General features: G+C 35.3%; 1 protein-coding gene across 2 annotated transcripts in view; it reads right to left on the bottom strand.

Moving 5' to 3' along the window:
* LOC137078441 (homeobox protein Hox-C4a) overlaps window positions 1–14,716 on the bottom strand; it is a 38,389-nt gene that overhangs the window by 10,870 nt on the left and 12,803 nt on the right. The window contains exons 1-2 of one of the 2 annotated variants that reach the window (XM_067445718.1): window positions 5,716–6,358; window positions 4,820–5,186 (exon numbers count right to left, since the gene is read on the bottom strand). In XM_067445718.1, the coding sequence (XP_067301819.1) occupies window positions 4,820–5,186; window positions 5,716–6,148 (800 nt within the window). In that variant the 5' untranslated portion in view covers window positions 6,149–6,358. Of the gene's footprint in view, window positions 1–4,819; window positions 5,187–5,715; window positions 6,359–10,080; window positions 10,133–14,716 lie in introns of those variants that run through there. The other variant, XM_067445719.1, reaches the window with a different exon arrangement.

The raw sequence follows: 14,716 nt of genomic DNA on the forward strand, positions 1-14,716 counted from the left end.
CAGGTTCAGTACAAACACAAGCAAAGTGTTATTCTTCACTTCCCGTGTGAATGAAGAGTTGTTTCTGCACTGGTTGCTCGAAATCTTACACGTGTGCTATGTAAGGATAGGCTACTTTAATATTAAAGTATATGTTCCCCGAAAGCCTCGTTACCTTGAACTTAAAACCACTCATAGAACAGTAACATGCAAGGTAATAAATAGAATCTATTCAGCCCCAGTTTACAAAAAAAAAAAAAAAAAAAAAAACTGACAGTAAAATAATGTGCATTACTGTGAACTGCAAACTTCAGCCAATATGAAACAATAATAAAGGCATAAACACTTCTACCTGCAGTATTCAGACGATTACATTTTTTTTGCATAATACCTAACAATATCGGTCTACAGACGACAAATTTCAATATTAAATAAGTTAAAGAAGCAATTTGTGATCAGGCGCTTGGTAAATGCACGCTTCTGCAGACAGGTGATGATCTTCGTGCTCTTCCTGCTTGTCTCTTCCTCCTCTTCTTCCTACAGTGGCTGGTTCAAAAAATGGTCTAAACACAACAGTTATTGTGCAGTATGGCACGCGCTACTTGTATCGCAGGGCAAACTTTCAATCATCGTTTTGATTTATGGACGCATGTGAAGAAATTCCCACCTCCCTATACGCTGTAGTTGACTATGGTGCGGATGGCCATCATTGTAGTCCTCCATTGTTCCCGTTAACAAATATAGTGTTTTAGTTTCACTGCCAGGGCGCATCTGGTAATGCTCATATTAATCTAATTATACTATAATTATATCTACTGAACAGCCTACTTATATTTAAAATTATTTAAGGAATTATGTAGGCTATCTATTTATACAACATAATATAAATGCACATAATATAACACTAAACAATTTCCCTATAAATATGAAATTTGAATTTTATTTATGATAGGACGACTCTTTCTTTCTATTCTGCCACATTGTAGATTTTATATTTATTTAATGTAGTACATTTATTTTATGGCAAACGACCTCTGTGCTGGTTTTGGAAACGGTACACAACCATCATTAAATAATGCACGACATAAGACGAATTTTAGATAGTGATTTGACACTATTGAAAAACAGGGCTTATAGTGCAAAAGCTGGCGTCGTGTTGTTCATCCTGCATACATTAAGTTATTGGGATCAATTATGAGTTATTGCAGAAAACCTATGTGTTGCAACTGTCGATGGATTTATTAAATTACAAATATTGTGGGAAAATGTCTAATCCTATAATAGCTGTCTTGGCAACTTTGCTAAATATTTAGAAAAGTTAGCATATTCGTGATTTTCGCTTGTAACCTTATCAGTAACTAAAATGGCATTGCAGCACAGAACACTAAAGTACCTTGTCTAAAGATAACTTTTTCATTAAATACGACATTAAAAACGATTAACCAAAAAGTTAAAATAAAAATTTTTTATCTGCAAGTTTGCCCCGAACAGCCACCGCTCGTTATAAAAAAGAAAAAAAGCTTTGTTTTTTTTATTCTAATCAGTTCATCTAAATGTTATTTATTTAGTACAAAATATTGAATACGACTGAATCAACCAACTAAATTAGGTTGCAACAATAAAAGTTAATTATAAGGGCCAGCACATTTTTTTTTTTTTTTTTTTTGGTATAACAGTAGCCTACTCAGTATAGCTAGTAAATATTTATACATGCAAAATTGAAACCTGTATGAAAGTTTATTTGCTGACAAGAAGCCACGTGCGATGATTTCCTATGCGCGCCTTGTCCCCTGAACAATACAGTTTTTGGTTTATAGTTTAGTGCAACAACATGTTCTCGTTTTTCTTTTAGCTTGCATTTTAGTAATCGAAAAGTTGCTTTACATCTGCATTTTAATGTCAGTCAGTAAGTCAGGAGTAGCAGCGCTCCCCCTCAGAGGAAAGAATTCTCAAAATTCCACTCCTGTTGAAGCAAGTTTTTTTGTGTGTGTGTGTTTTAAAAGTTGTCATGCCTGTTTGGATGTTACAGAGCCTGCAATTAAGTTAGAAGCCAATAAAAAAGCTATTTTAAGCACGTTTCTTAGATGTTAATTGTACAGCTACATTGCCTTAATTGTTAAGAACAAAAACAGAGTGTTTTTTTTCCATTTAGGTAAACGGTAGAAACATGACTTAAAGACTGACCAACACTATGACAGCTCGAAAAAGTTACAAGGTCGCACGTTATAAGAGCCTTGGCCTAGAGTTCACCGATCTCGTAGGTCATACGGTGCAAGGCAACAAAGGAGAACCACATTCAGATGCCCTTCTTCTATCGCCACATCAATATAAGCAAAAGCCCACAATGAAAGCAACGGCACCGGTGGAACCCCAGGAAGCCTGTGAGGGTGCACACAGAAGGTACACGTTGAGAGAGCCAGTGGGGTCAAGGGGTGGGAGAGGTCGGCCGACCCGGCTGAAATGAAACTAATGGGACAGAAAATGTGTCCCCAAATTGAACTCGACTTCTCTTAGTTGCCAAAAACTTCAATAAAGTATCTTTTCAGCCTCGCGACATGGAGGCGACAGCATCTCGAAGGAGGCTGCCGGGATGCTACGATTTAGGCGTGCACATTCATTTCTCTCTGCTGTTTAGCCACATAATGGTCTCTGAGTGCAGTTCTGCACCTACTCTTTTCAAGTGACTTCCAAAGTCATGGCCAGGCTGAGACGATGGCCAGTGCCTTTCTTCTCATTTAGGTTTGGATAAACTATCCGCTGAAACATATTTTGCAGTGACGCTTTTGTGTACTATTTAGTGCCTGTACAACTTAATACATTATAGTACAATTGACTATTGCTGCCGGACTTGATTGATGGTGTAAAATGACTCACTCCTTTGTGCTTCTCAGCCCCCCACTTAGCAAGCCGTTGTGTAATCTTCATTCAAGTCATGCCGATTTACAATTAATCAAACACATTCCTTATTTTCTGCACGTTTTTTAAAATAATTTATTTCAATAGAAACGATGTGTTTTTTTATGTTTAAAATCTAATATATTCTTGTGAATTTAAAAAAATACAAAAACGTTCCAAAAGAAGTAAAGCTAATTTGCATGTAGCGTCCTATGCAGCATTGTAGCTAACTGGCAAGGCCACAGCGTGCAGATTTTGATCCTGTGTGTCTATAGCTCCAAGTAGCCTATCTGCTTTGGAGATGACGTTGCTTCGAACAGGATCTAGCGCCACTTTTTAAAAATAGCAATATGGCACACAAAGAGGAGTGGCTTAAATCTGAACTTTCAAAAACATAGGGTAATATTTCACCATATGCAAATTGCTTCATTAAAAAAATTAAATAAAAATAATATGGACATAATTGAGCGATTTCCGAGCCTTTGCCTTTTTAAACATTTATCCCACAACACGCATTTTTGCAATGTTTTAGTAGTAAAGGTGAGTCGTTTGATTGATTCTCTATTGCATTTGAATAGTTCAAGATTAATTAGCATGCATTTTAAATAATAATGAATTACAAATTAGATTTCCTTTAAATTCAGCTAAACGAACATTATAAATATGTTCGACATCCGTTCTTGATACATCTGAATATCATCCAATTTTGTTTCTCTTTAAAATAACACGAAATGGTTAAATCTGTTTGTCAGCTTGATAACGCTTGAAATGAACACTGGAAAGAAACAGAAGCAACGCAGGGCAGGGCATTTTTAAACACTGGAATTGATTTTCAGAGACATTTTTAGCCATGTTGAAAAAAGAAATAAATCTTCTGGAATGAGGAGCGATAAGGTCCCTTCTGAAAAGGCCCGAATTATGTGCAACTTTAATCGAATAGGTGAGAAAGTGATGTGTATACAGAACCCATACTAACCCCTACACAACCCTCACACCTCAAATATGAGAGAGCCATTTTATTTCTGCCATAATATCTACAACGCTAATTAATTTCTTGCATTAAAGAACGCTGCAAACACAATCGACACCACTGGTGTATTTTTAAATGCATTGAAAGGTTGATTTTACTTTTGGGCCTATACATTTGACTAAAATGAAAGTCTCTGCAGCCCCTGTCAAAAAATATAAATAAAACGTCTGGCTATTTATTGCGCGGAAATTGAATCTAGATTGCATATTAATAAAATTCACCCACGCAAGTCTAGGTAAAACTAATAGACACTTACGTTTTATTGACCAATATAATTAGCACAAATACACTAAACTGGTTTTTATTGCATCTCACAACAATCTGCTGTTAATAGCCTAAACACAACGCCATCACAACAAAAACTAAATGATAATTTAAATTCTTAACCTTTCCATACGACAGATAACCCACAGCATGATTTACTTTTAAAGAAAACAAATACGTTTAAGATATTTTTTTCTATCGATACCCACGATAGTGTTTTTTTTTTTTTTTTTTTTCATTTACAGTACAAAAAAACGTACCAGCTCTCTCAAGTGAGAAATAAATAGATTCGTTGTGCACTTCACCTTGGCAGCTGGGCAAAGAAAGGCCCTCAAATAACATTTGAATAAAATGTCCTTAACCTGCTTCGCCCAAAACATTTCTCTTGGGAAAAAACAAAAAAACAAAACAAAAAAAATTCATCATATCGATTCAGTTTTTAGATAAATTAAACCCTGTTTCGCGTAAAAAATAATCCATAGGTATTCGCAATAATCCATGCTATATAACATGCATTTTATATAACTGTGGACTTAAAGGAACCCCCTTTACGCACAAGATACCTACGAAAACAAAATATATTATATTTTATAAATAATCAGTCATTTGATCTTCCATTCTCTCCTCTCCTCGAAATAGTTCTCTTATAACCTTGTAATATCCTCGGCACGCTCGGGTCCGGAGAGGTCCTCGGAGGCTGACATGGTGTTAGTGGTGGAAGCTGCCGCCACAACGCCAGCCGCGGAGCTTGTGTTGGACCCGGAGGAAATGCCCGTGGAGGACGAGGATCTGACTTTGGTGTTTGGCAGCCTATGGTCTTTTTTCCACTTCATCCTGCGGTTCTGAAACCAAATTTTGATTTGCCTCTCCGAGAGGACCAAGGAATGAGCAATCTCGATACGTCTTCGCCGTGTTAAATAGCGATTATAGTGGAATTCCTTCTCCAATTCTAAGACTTGCTGGCGAGTGTAAGCAGTTCTAGACCGCTTGGGTTCCGCTCCATTGTAACTAGAGTTCACTGGAAAGAGGAGAAGCAAAGGGAAAGGAAGGAAGAAAGAAAAGAGTAGAATAGGAAAGAAAGGAAAAGAAGCAGCGAGGGAAGGATAGGGTAAACAAGCGTGTCTTTCATTGAGAAATGGTGGCGACAGAGCAAATGAGGGTGGGCTAAAATATCTTAAAGTTAGCTTTCTATAATAAGGCTAAAATCACATTGGACTCAGCACTGAATTATTAATGCAACATTATAAAGCTTAGTTTTTCCTCTGGTCCCAGATCTCCCTCACTCTCTCGCACACTCATAACAAGAGAAGCCACATGGTGATACGACTGCCCAGAGTATACCTCGGCTATAAAATTTATGGTGGGTGTAATTACCAATGCCTAGTCGTAAATCCGCCTCAATTGTGCCATTTCAAAGGCTTCTATCCTATCGTAGCAGAGGCTGGCCAGGGGATGAGTGTAAAAAGGAGTGAGGCAGACGGAGAGAGAGAGTTAGGATGAGGGGCGAGCTTTATAGTGCTTAAGAGAAATACACTCAAGTTGCCTACCGGTGCTGACGTGAATTTTCTTCATCCATGGGTACACCACGGGTTGTTTGGCAGAGGCTGAGCTGTTGGGATGCTCCGGGGTGGCTTGATTGCAGGCGGAGGATGCAGCCGGAGGGGTGGCAGGAGACAGGGGTAACGGTGGGGGCTCACATGAGGCAGATTGCCCTTTTCCGAGCAGGTGCCCCGCGTGAGGAAGTCCATGTCCTCTTTGAGTATCAGGCTCAGGGATGCTTGCACAGTTATACTGACGCTCCTGGTAGCTTGCCCGCGGAGGGTATAACTCCTGGTGGTGATGCTGGTAGCCACTGTCCCTTGCACGGCTGTAATATTCGGGGCTATGTTCGGGAATGTAGCTATTTTGCGAATATTCCTCGCAAGGAGGAAATTTCGGATCGATGTAGTTAGAGTCCATCAAATACGAGCTCATGATCATTAATTTCTGGAGTGGAAAATAATTTTTCTAGCTTTGTCGTTTTTCTGCTCCATAAAGCCCTCCTACTAGCGAGCAACCCTGTAAAGTTACTTTTACCACGTGATACGATGGCCCAATGGCATGGGGCGATGTAGTCCCCGGATAAGGAACCACAGCTTTTGCAAATATACCTTCAATTTTCCGCCATTGTCCGCGAAGTCTCAGTCTCTCTATCCCTCTCTCTCTCTTTTTCTTCTCTCTCTCTCTCTCTCTCTCTCTCTCTCTCTCTCTCTCTCTCTCTCTCTCTCTCTCTCTCTCTCTCTCTCTCTCTCTCTCTTTCCTTTACACCCCCCTCCCCCCACTCTCTCTAACACATACACAATGGCCAAATCTTCTCGTATCATGCCAAAGGACTTTATGGTTTCTCCGTTAAATGTGCGTGTTTACCTATATGGGGTTTACTAATTCATTTATGTAAATATACAATAAAAATAGGCTTATTATTATTATTAGTAGTAAAATAAAATAAAAAGTATCTCATTTAAACTTTTTTTTAAACGTGGAGGGAAATATCACAGCCTTATCACATCTCTTAGCGCATTTATGCCATTAAAAAGTCTTCTTTCATTCTTATTTGTCGTTATGATATATAATTAATAGGCCTAGCAGAACCAATAAAAACTGTTAGAAATTCTGTTTTTAGAGTTTATTTGTGATTCGATTAACTCAGGGAAAATGTAGCTATTGGAGAGCATAGTCTGTGTTTAATTAAGATATTAAATAAAACATTGGGTGGCAGAGATATTTCATATTTGAGCTTCTACATTTATTTTATTTTATTTTTTTTAAATAAATGTAGCCGAAGTACTTTTTTCTTTTCTTTCCAAACTCCTTATGGTAGCAAGTAGGCTACACACGACTTTCATGCAAAGTCACGTGCCTCAGGACCGAGACGAATACAAACCCAACTTGGCGTTCGTGGCTTTTACGTCGCCCATGTATTCCTGTAGAGACGTATTTGCGATTTTCATGTTTTGGACACAAATTCGGTTCTACAGGGTACATATAGACGACTACTGAGAGGCCTTTCTTCTAGGCTATTGAATTCTTTTTTTTTTAAAGCAGAATTCAAAGTACAAACTGTAAGGCAGGTTGTAGGCTTTGACCTCAATATCATCTTGAAAAGGGCTAAATCATTTTCTGTTAAGAGGTTTTTGCCTGGATTCTAGAATGTTTAGTCAGAATTAACAGGGTCAGAAGTGGGAATCAGTAAAAAAAAAAAAAGGTAGAGTATTATTTGTTTGCCATTATTAAAATGTTTTACAAAAGGAAGCAATTGATTATGTTCGATTCATTTATAATTTAAATATTTGTATATTTATTTAATTGCTCGTAAAAAAATATGGCAACACACCTGAGGTGATGAGATTTAATCATTAGTAGTAAGACTAACACACAACATTTTAAAGATTTGTAAATGCTTTATTTATTAGTTAGTTTGAAAACTTAATTTATTAGCCTTTTCAATTAAATGACTCTCATACACAACAAATAGTTCCATTTAAAAACAAATGATTTATGTTATGCTACAACAGAATTAATTTAAAAATAATTACTTTATTCTTTGAGGTTAAATGTGTTTTGACGTGTTCTGCCTTTTTCTTATTTTTCTTATCATCCCTAATTTTTTCTTATTTTTCATGTCATCCCTAAACACTCCAAAAAGCAGAGTAAATGAAACCGAAAGCATAAAAGAAAGAGTGAGTGGGCATGAGAGGGACAAACGAGAAATAATTTTACTATCCAATTCTATTAAATCTCGAAAAGAAGCACCCACTTGAATATTCCGTCTCAAACATTCACAAAGCGGACACGTGACAGCACTGATGAAAAATAAGTTTCTTTTGTTCCTTGGGGTTTATTGTGCACGTTATTACCATATGACCGCCCGGTAACCTGCAAGACCGTGCCCTGAATTTCTCTCTCCAGTTTAGCTATCTATCTAAACGGGAAACAGATACGAAATAAACAATGAAATAAACAAAGCAAAGAAAAAGTGGAAAACAGGTTAAGTTAAGAAGCAAAACTTTTTAAGAAAACATATGGCTATATATAGCCTAAGCAACAGAGCCCATTTTCAAATCCAATTTTCAAACCACCAGAGAAAAATAAGATTTTCCCCCTTAAATATAACAAAACCAAACAAACCGACAGGACATAACTCTTTAACAAACGAAATCCTATGAAACAGCCGTTTTGCCTTATCTCAAGCCTTTTATTTTACTTCGAGACCCTACAGATGCGATAGGGATTTTTTTGTCCACCCCCACCAGCCTGAAACCGCCCCCATCCACCCACTCGGCACTGCTCTAGTGTTGCGGACGCATTTTAATATTAGTTAGACAGCCTGACCCGCATTTCACCCCTCGCGTTCGACTCGTTCCAATAGTTCACTGCCAAGGAGTTATTGATGAACGAAAAGCGATGAATTCCCTCTGCACATAAATGGCCTCGGATCCTGCACCAGCTCAATAACTAGTTATAATGTAGAGACTTCCAAAAAGCTATAACCGCCGGCGAATTTGCTTGATGATTCATTTGTATAGGTGATTCCCCCTAGACACGATAGATAGATAGATAGATAGATAGATAGATAGATAGATAGATAGATAGATAGATAGATAGATAGATAGATAGATAGATAGATAGATAGATAGATAGATAGAGAGATAGATAGATAGAGAGAGAGATAGAGAGAGATAGAGAGAGAGATAGAGAGAGAGATAGAGAGATAGATAGATAGAGAGAGAGATAGAGAGAGAGATAGAGAGAGAGATAGAGAGATAGATAGAGAGATGGAGAGATAGACAGACAGATAGAGGGTTGACTTGAAAATTCTATATGGATATGTCAGCTGTCCATAACCAGGATCTATTGTTTGTATGCTTGAAACGAATAACATTGTATAACATGTTTGACCTTTACAATCATTTTAAATTAGTTAATATTTTTTAAATATCGCCTAACCTGTTCTACAATATAAAAAGGACAAGGCATTTCTAATTTTAGCTATTTTTCCTCTCTTTTGCAGTCTGACATGTTTAACGTCTGATTTAAGCTTGTTACTATACTATATAAGCTTGATAAGCTTGTTACTATACTATATATATATATATATATGTAAAAAGTAATGTAAAAAATAATGTAAAAAGAAAAAAAGCTTTACGAACAAAATTGTATGTAGGCCTATATTTATATATATATATATATATATATATATATATATATATATATATATATATATATATATATATATATATATATATATATATATATATAATATAAGCTTTTTTTCTTTTTACATTATTTTTTACATTACTTTTTACATTATATTTTTATATATGCTTTATATTTATTTACACTTTTATATTAATCAACCAACCCTTAAAATGCTCAGAACAGTTAAGGGGCGCTGGATTACCAAATTTATATGTAGATGTAGTTCATTAATTTATATATAAAAAAAGATGCAGTTAGATTGTATGCAAATATTTGATATGTAATCAACTAAATAATAGTATTTATATTTAATTAAATATATTTTATATAAATATATTTTATTTATATATATATATATATATATATATATATATATTATATTATATATTATATATATATATATATATATATATATATATATATATATATATATATATATATATATATATATATATATATATATATATATATAATATATATTATATATTTATGTAAGAGCTTATTGGACCCACAACAAACATCTTTAACACCGTACACCTCTTGCCTCGAACACATGGCCATGTGCTGTAGTTGTTCGCCTATTGTCAGGGAACACTGCCCTCTGTGTTTATACGCAGCGAAACAAGATGGGACAAGAATATACAGCTGGAAAAAGAAAATAACGGTAGACTTACCAGTACAACGACGAGGTCCACCTTGCCCTCAAGTTCATAATTCCCCCATGCGCTAAAAAGAAAGAAAGCCATTTAGAAAATAAAAATAAATAAAAATGTTTCTTTCCAGGTATGTATAGGGATGTCCCATTTAACGCTGTAAAGGGGTTGATATAGATATGGTGATGCAAATCTTGCACTCTTTCAATACACTGAAAATTAATATCAATATATGAATGAATATCTGAAGTTTATATAATTGGTTAAAAGCTATAAATATCTAATAATGCATACATATGTCTTTAGTAATAGTCATAATAATCTGTTAGTTGCATTTCAATTCCTTACTGTTAATTATGTTTAATGTTTTTAGTACAACTTCCCTTTGTCTCTCATTGAGGATGAACTGTCCAGAGGCATGATCCTTTAAAGTAGGACAAGGCTATGTATTTAGCACAGGTTATTTTCAGAACTATTTCCTTGATGAATGTAGTTATTTTTGCAACAACAGAGGACCTAAAACGAATTACTTGGCTAGGTTAACATGGCAATTCAGGATTGTTAAAAAAAAAAAAAAAGTGGTATGTTTGCTTCTTTCAGGTTTACAGCCCTAGAGTTTGCATATGTGCAGTGAATTCACATGCAGTGTTGAGCAACTGTTTGTCATTGAGCTGTAATGAGTTTTGAGTTTTTTACCTGAATATTAACATTAATACCGAAAGCAAGGGAAAAATATAAGAGTAATTTAATTAATTTAATATTATATAGGCTACACAGAAAGAGAAACATAATACATATATACTCAGTTCAACAATTATGTTTCGGCTCAACACATCTAAACACTAAAATATCAAACAAATATAAATGGTGTTCAGTCAATTCTTGGATTACAGTCTAAATATTTTCTATTACACACTATCGTTTCATTGTAGCAAAAACAGCTGTTGTCATGACCATCCATTTTCTTAATAAATCCTAATCAAGACATTGGTTTATTAATGTATCCACTAGTCCAAATACCAACTGCCTTTTTTTCTTCCATTCATTCACCTCATCCAATGCTGAATGAAGAAGTTTATCCGCATAAAGAATAAAGATTCTGTATTGGATATTTTAAAGTAATTGTCTAAACAGGAACTTCTACAAATAGAATGTGGATTGTTAACAATCTAGCATCTAAAGCATTTCTTTGCATTGCATGCATTTCTAACTCATTTATTCCTTCTTTGAAGGAAATTACTGCCATATTCCTTGTATGGCCAGTCAATTAGTGATCTGGTAAATGACAAAAGAATATGTTGAACCCAGTGTAACCTGCACTCAGAGAGAAGAAAACAGAGCAATATAAAACTATTGCCCCCTATTGGCAGTTAATGCATTTGACACTGTATTCAAAGACTTGTGATAAAATTAAAGGATGCACATATTGATTCACTGAAATTGTGAAGTTAAAATGATTTTTAATTAAAAAAGCCAAAAACAAATTAATTTGAATTTGCCGTTTACCATCACGCAGGTACAACAATTGTTATTAAATAAATCTTAACTGGGCCTTTACTGAAAGTGTTTCAATAGTGAATTTGATGTTGGTTGCATCACAATGCACACACACGACCCATTTATTCTCTCAATGACTAATCAATTTCCAATACCCCACAAAAATGTTACAATGTAAAATGCTGTAAATTTAGCACTACACTGATGATTATTCTAGTCAGCATATACAATATGGAATTGTATCCACTTCAGTCAACCTTGAGTGAGTAAAACCTGCCCTTGCGCCAAGCCAAAATGTTATCAACAGGTATCATCTATACACTTTCTGCTTTGATGTAATATAGCCTGTGGAGTACATTCATAATATGGTGTCATTGTCAGCTTTGTTGTTCTTCCTATAATAATGAACATAAATAACAAACACATAAATAAACACAATATAATTTGAGGAAAGCTGTAAAAAAAAAAACTTAAATAAAGTTGTCTATAGATGGAGTGAATTTTCTGATTTCTGGGATAAAAAACGGACATGGATATCTTTTATATTTGTTTTATTGTATAAAATTGATTGTGTAATTGCATGACTGAACTAAAATGTAGTATTTCAAGTGCTGTGTAGCATTCTATATTATGAACACTCATACATTTGTGTATAATTCGCATCAGTAATTATTGATTACGAGCAATGGATTGGTTTTGGCCAACGTTTATGTTAGATTATCACATAAGATACATTTAGACTACACTTAGTGCTTGTATAAGCAAGTCAGCATTTTTCAACTTAACTAACTGGTGTTACTGTTTTGATATCTGCTAAAACTGTCCTCCCACTTTTCTTTATAAAAAAAAAAATGAAAACAAAAAAAGCATTTCTTTAACAGTAAGCCTGGAGGAAAGAACTTTGGCAAGCCATGGAATTTACAACTCAGCAGTATTTGCAACCAGACGCAGACTTACAAGACAGAACCAATGAATATGTCTTTATTTTACACCATATTGATTTCTATAAATGTTTGGACCCCACAAATTGCAGTGACTGAGCAAACTGCAAAGCTGTTAGTGAAATGTTTGAAAATCTGAGATTATATCTTAACATCTCAGAGTCATGTCATGTCATGTCACGGTGTGTTTTTTCACTTTCTGCTGAAGTAATGGCATTTGAAAGGCATTCGAATGATATTCAAAACGGTGTAAACAGAACTGAAATGGTTAAAGACATAAAATTATAGCACAAATCGAAATCCACAGTTTTCTTTATTAAAACCCTTGAGAGTTTGGAAATAAAGCCATCTTACAACTGGAAACAAAGATTCTTTTCTAATCTGAATGGCAAAAAAATACTACATTTCAGACCCTTATACAGCAGACAGTTGTATTTGTATCTGCAACTCAAATGTATATTTATTAAACCATAAAACATCACCTATAACTGTTTGCGAGGTCAATAACCTTTCTTTTTTTCATAATTATTTTTGAAAAACATGCATTACCTTTGCACAGCAAAAGGGCATGGATTAGTTCATAATGCCAAAACTGAGGCATTGGTTCTTTTAATTTTCAATAACCCCAAGAATATATCACAGGCCATCACTAAATAGAAACGGAATATGATGATGGCAGTGGAGTCCCTGTTCAGCCAAGATCGCTGTGCACAGATTAAAGAGAACATTGTGGATGAACAGAGTCTGACTTATTCTGTTTCCAAGCACAACATCATAAAGCAAGATATGGCTTAAACTTTTCATACCATGATTATAATGGTCAAGTGGAGCCTCATCTGTCAAATAAAAACCACTGAATATCCGGTGTTGAAAACCGACAAATAACAGTGGTCAAAAAATGTAATTTGCTTTGTATAAAATGTATTCTTTTTCATGGGACTGAATCATTTGCGAGTAATTTCAGTTTTTATTTTATTTTGTTTTTTGTTTAGTTAATGGTGGGACTTTCCATCCACACTGCCCTGTACATGACCCCACCACACAACACCACATCTTCTCTGACCTGCACATGACCCCACATTATGTCCGATCTAAAGATCTATGTCCTGCGCTCTCATCTGCAAACCAATACAAGATTACTTGGCTTCTCAGTCCTTCACCGTCACTTTTACCACAACATACACATAGGCTACATATGCATTTTACACCAGTATACTGATATATGCACATTCTGTAACACTACAACGCAAATATGTAAGTGAACAATAATTACTCTCCAAGGCAAAGCTCTTCATACATGCACAATCCTTTTAAGATGCTTACAAAATGCTTTTAAATACATGAGTCATGATGTGCACAATTAGATTGGAAGCTGCTGCCAAAACAATAATTCTAGACTTTGAAATTGATCAAAACTGAACAGATGAGGACACATTTGCGAACCACTTGACACAATTTCTCCATGAACTATTGAATTACATCCTTGATTAATTCCCGAGGGTGTTGCGGAGAAAAGTACATATTTAATTAAAAGGAGGAAAACAAGATTATTAACTTACTGCAACCGCATGGGATCCATTTGGGAGAGTCGAACTTCTACAGACCCTGACGCGAGTAACCTGCACTAACAGGCTCTAAGCCGTTCTCTCAGAGATAAGACTAGCCAACAGCTGCGATTACGGACAGTTAACATTATATATGATGTAAATATATTGAGGGTTTGTCAGGTCTTGCAGGCCATAAAACCCACTTTAATGACCCCACGTGCTCTCCCTGCACCACTCACTGGTCCTGCTTTGGGCAATTGGCATAAATAACCCTCAAAACTTCAAAATACGTGGCAAGAGAGCTAAAAAAAGAGGGGTTTGTGTAAAAAGCAACATAGTAACCACAGTAACTCGCAATGTGGTCAAGATAGCGAGTTTAGAAATTGAAAGAAGCACGGAAATTTACATTGAATCTCCAATATAGGTGAGTGAGACGATTCTAAAATGAAAGCACTTTTTAAACAGTAGTATATAAATTGACTAGCGGACTGTTTTTATTTTTAGCTTAGTGTGTGTATATAATGTTAGCATTCATAAACTTCAGAAACATTGAGATTAAAATGTTCGGTAGCTTTTCAAATACATCGAGAGCACCAAGAAGGCATACATAAAGGAAAACTATATCATATGTCAAACCAACAGCAAAGCGTAGAACAAGTCAGTCGAAAATTA

Source organism: Pseudorasbora parva, chromosome 6 (assembly GCF_024679245.1).
Source record: "Pseudorasbora parva isolate DD20220531a chromosome 6, ASM2467924v1, whole genome shotgun sequence".
NCBI classification, from domain to species: domain Eukaryota; kingdom Metazoa; phylum Chordata; class Actinopteri; order Cypriniformes; family Gobionidae; genus Pseudorasbora; species Pseudorasbora parva.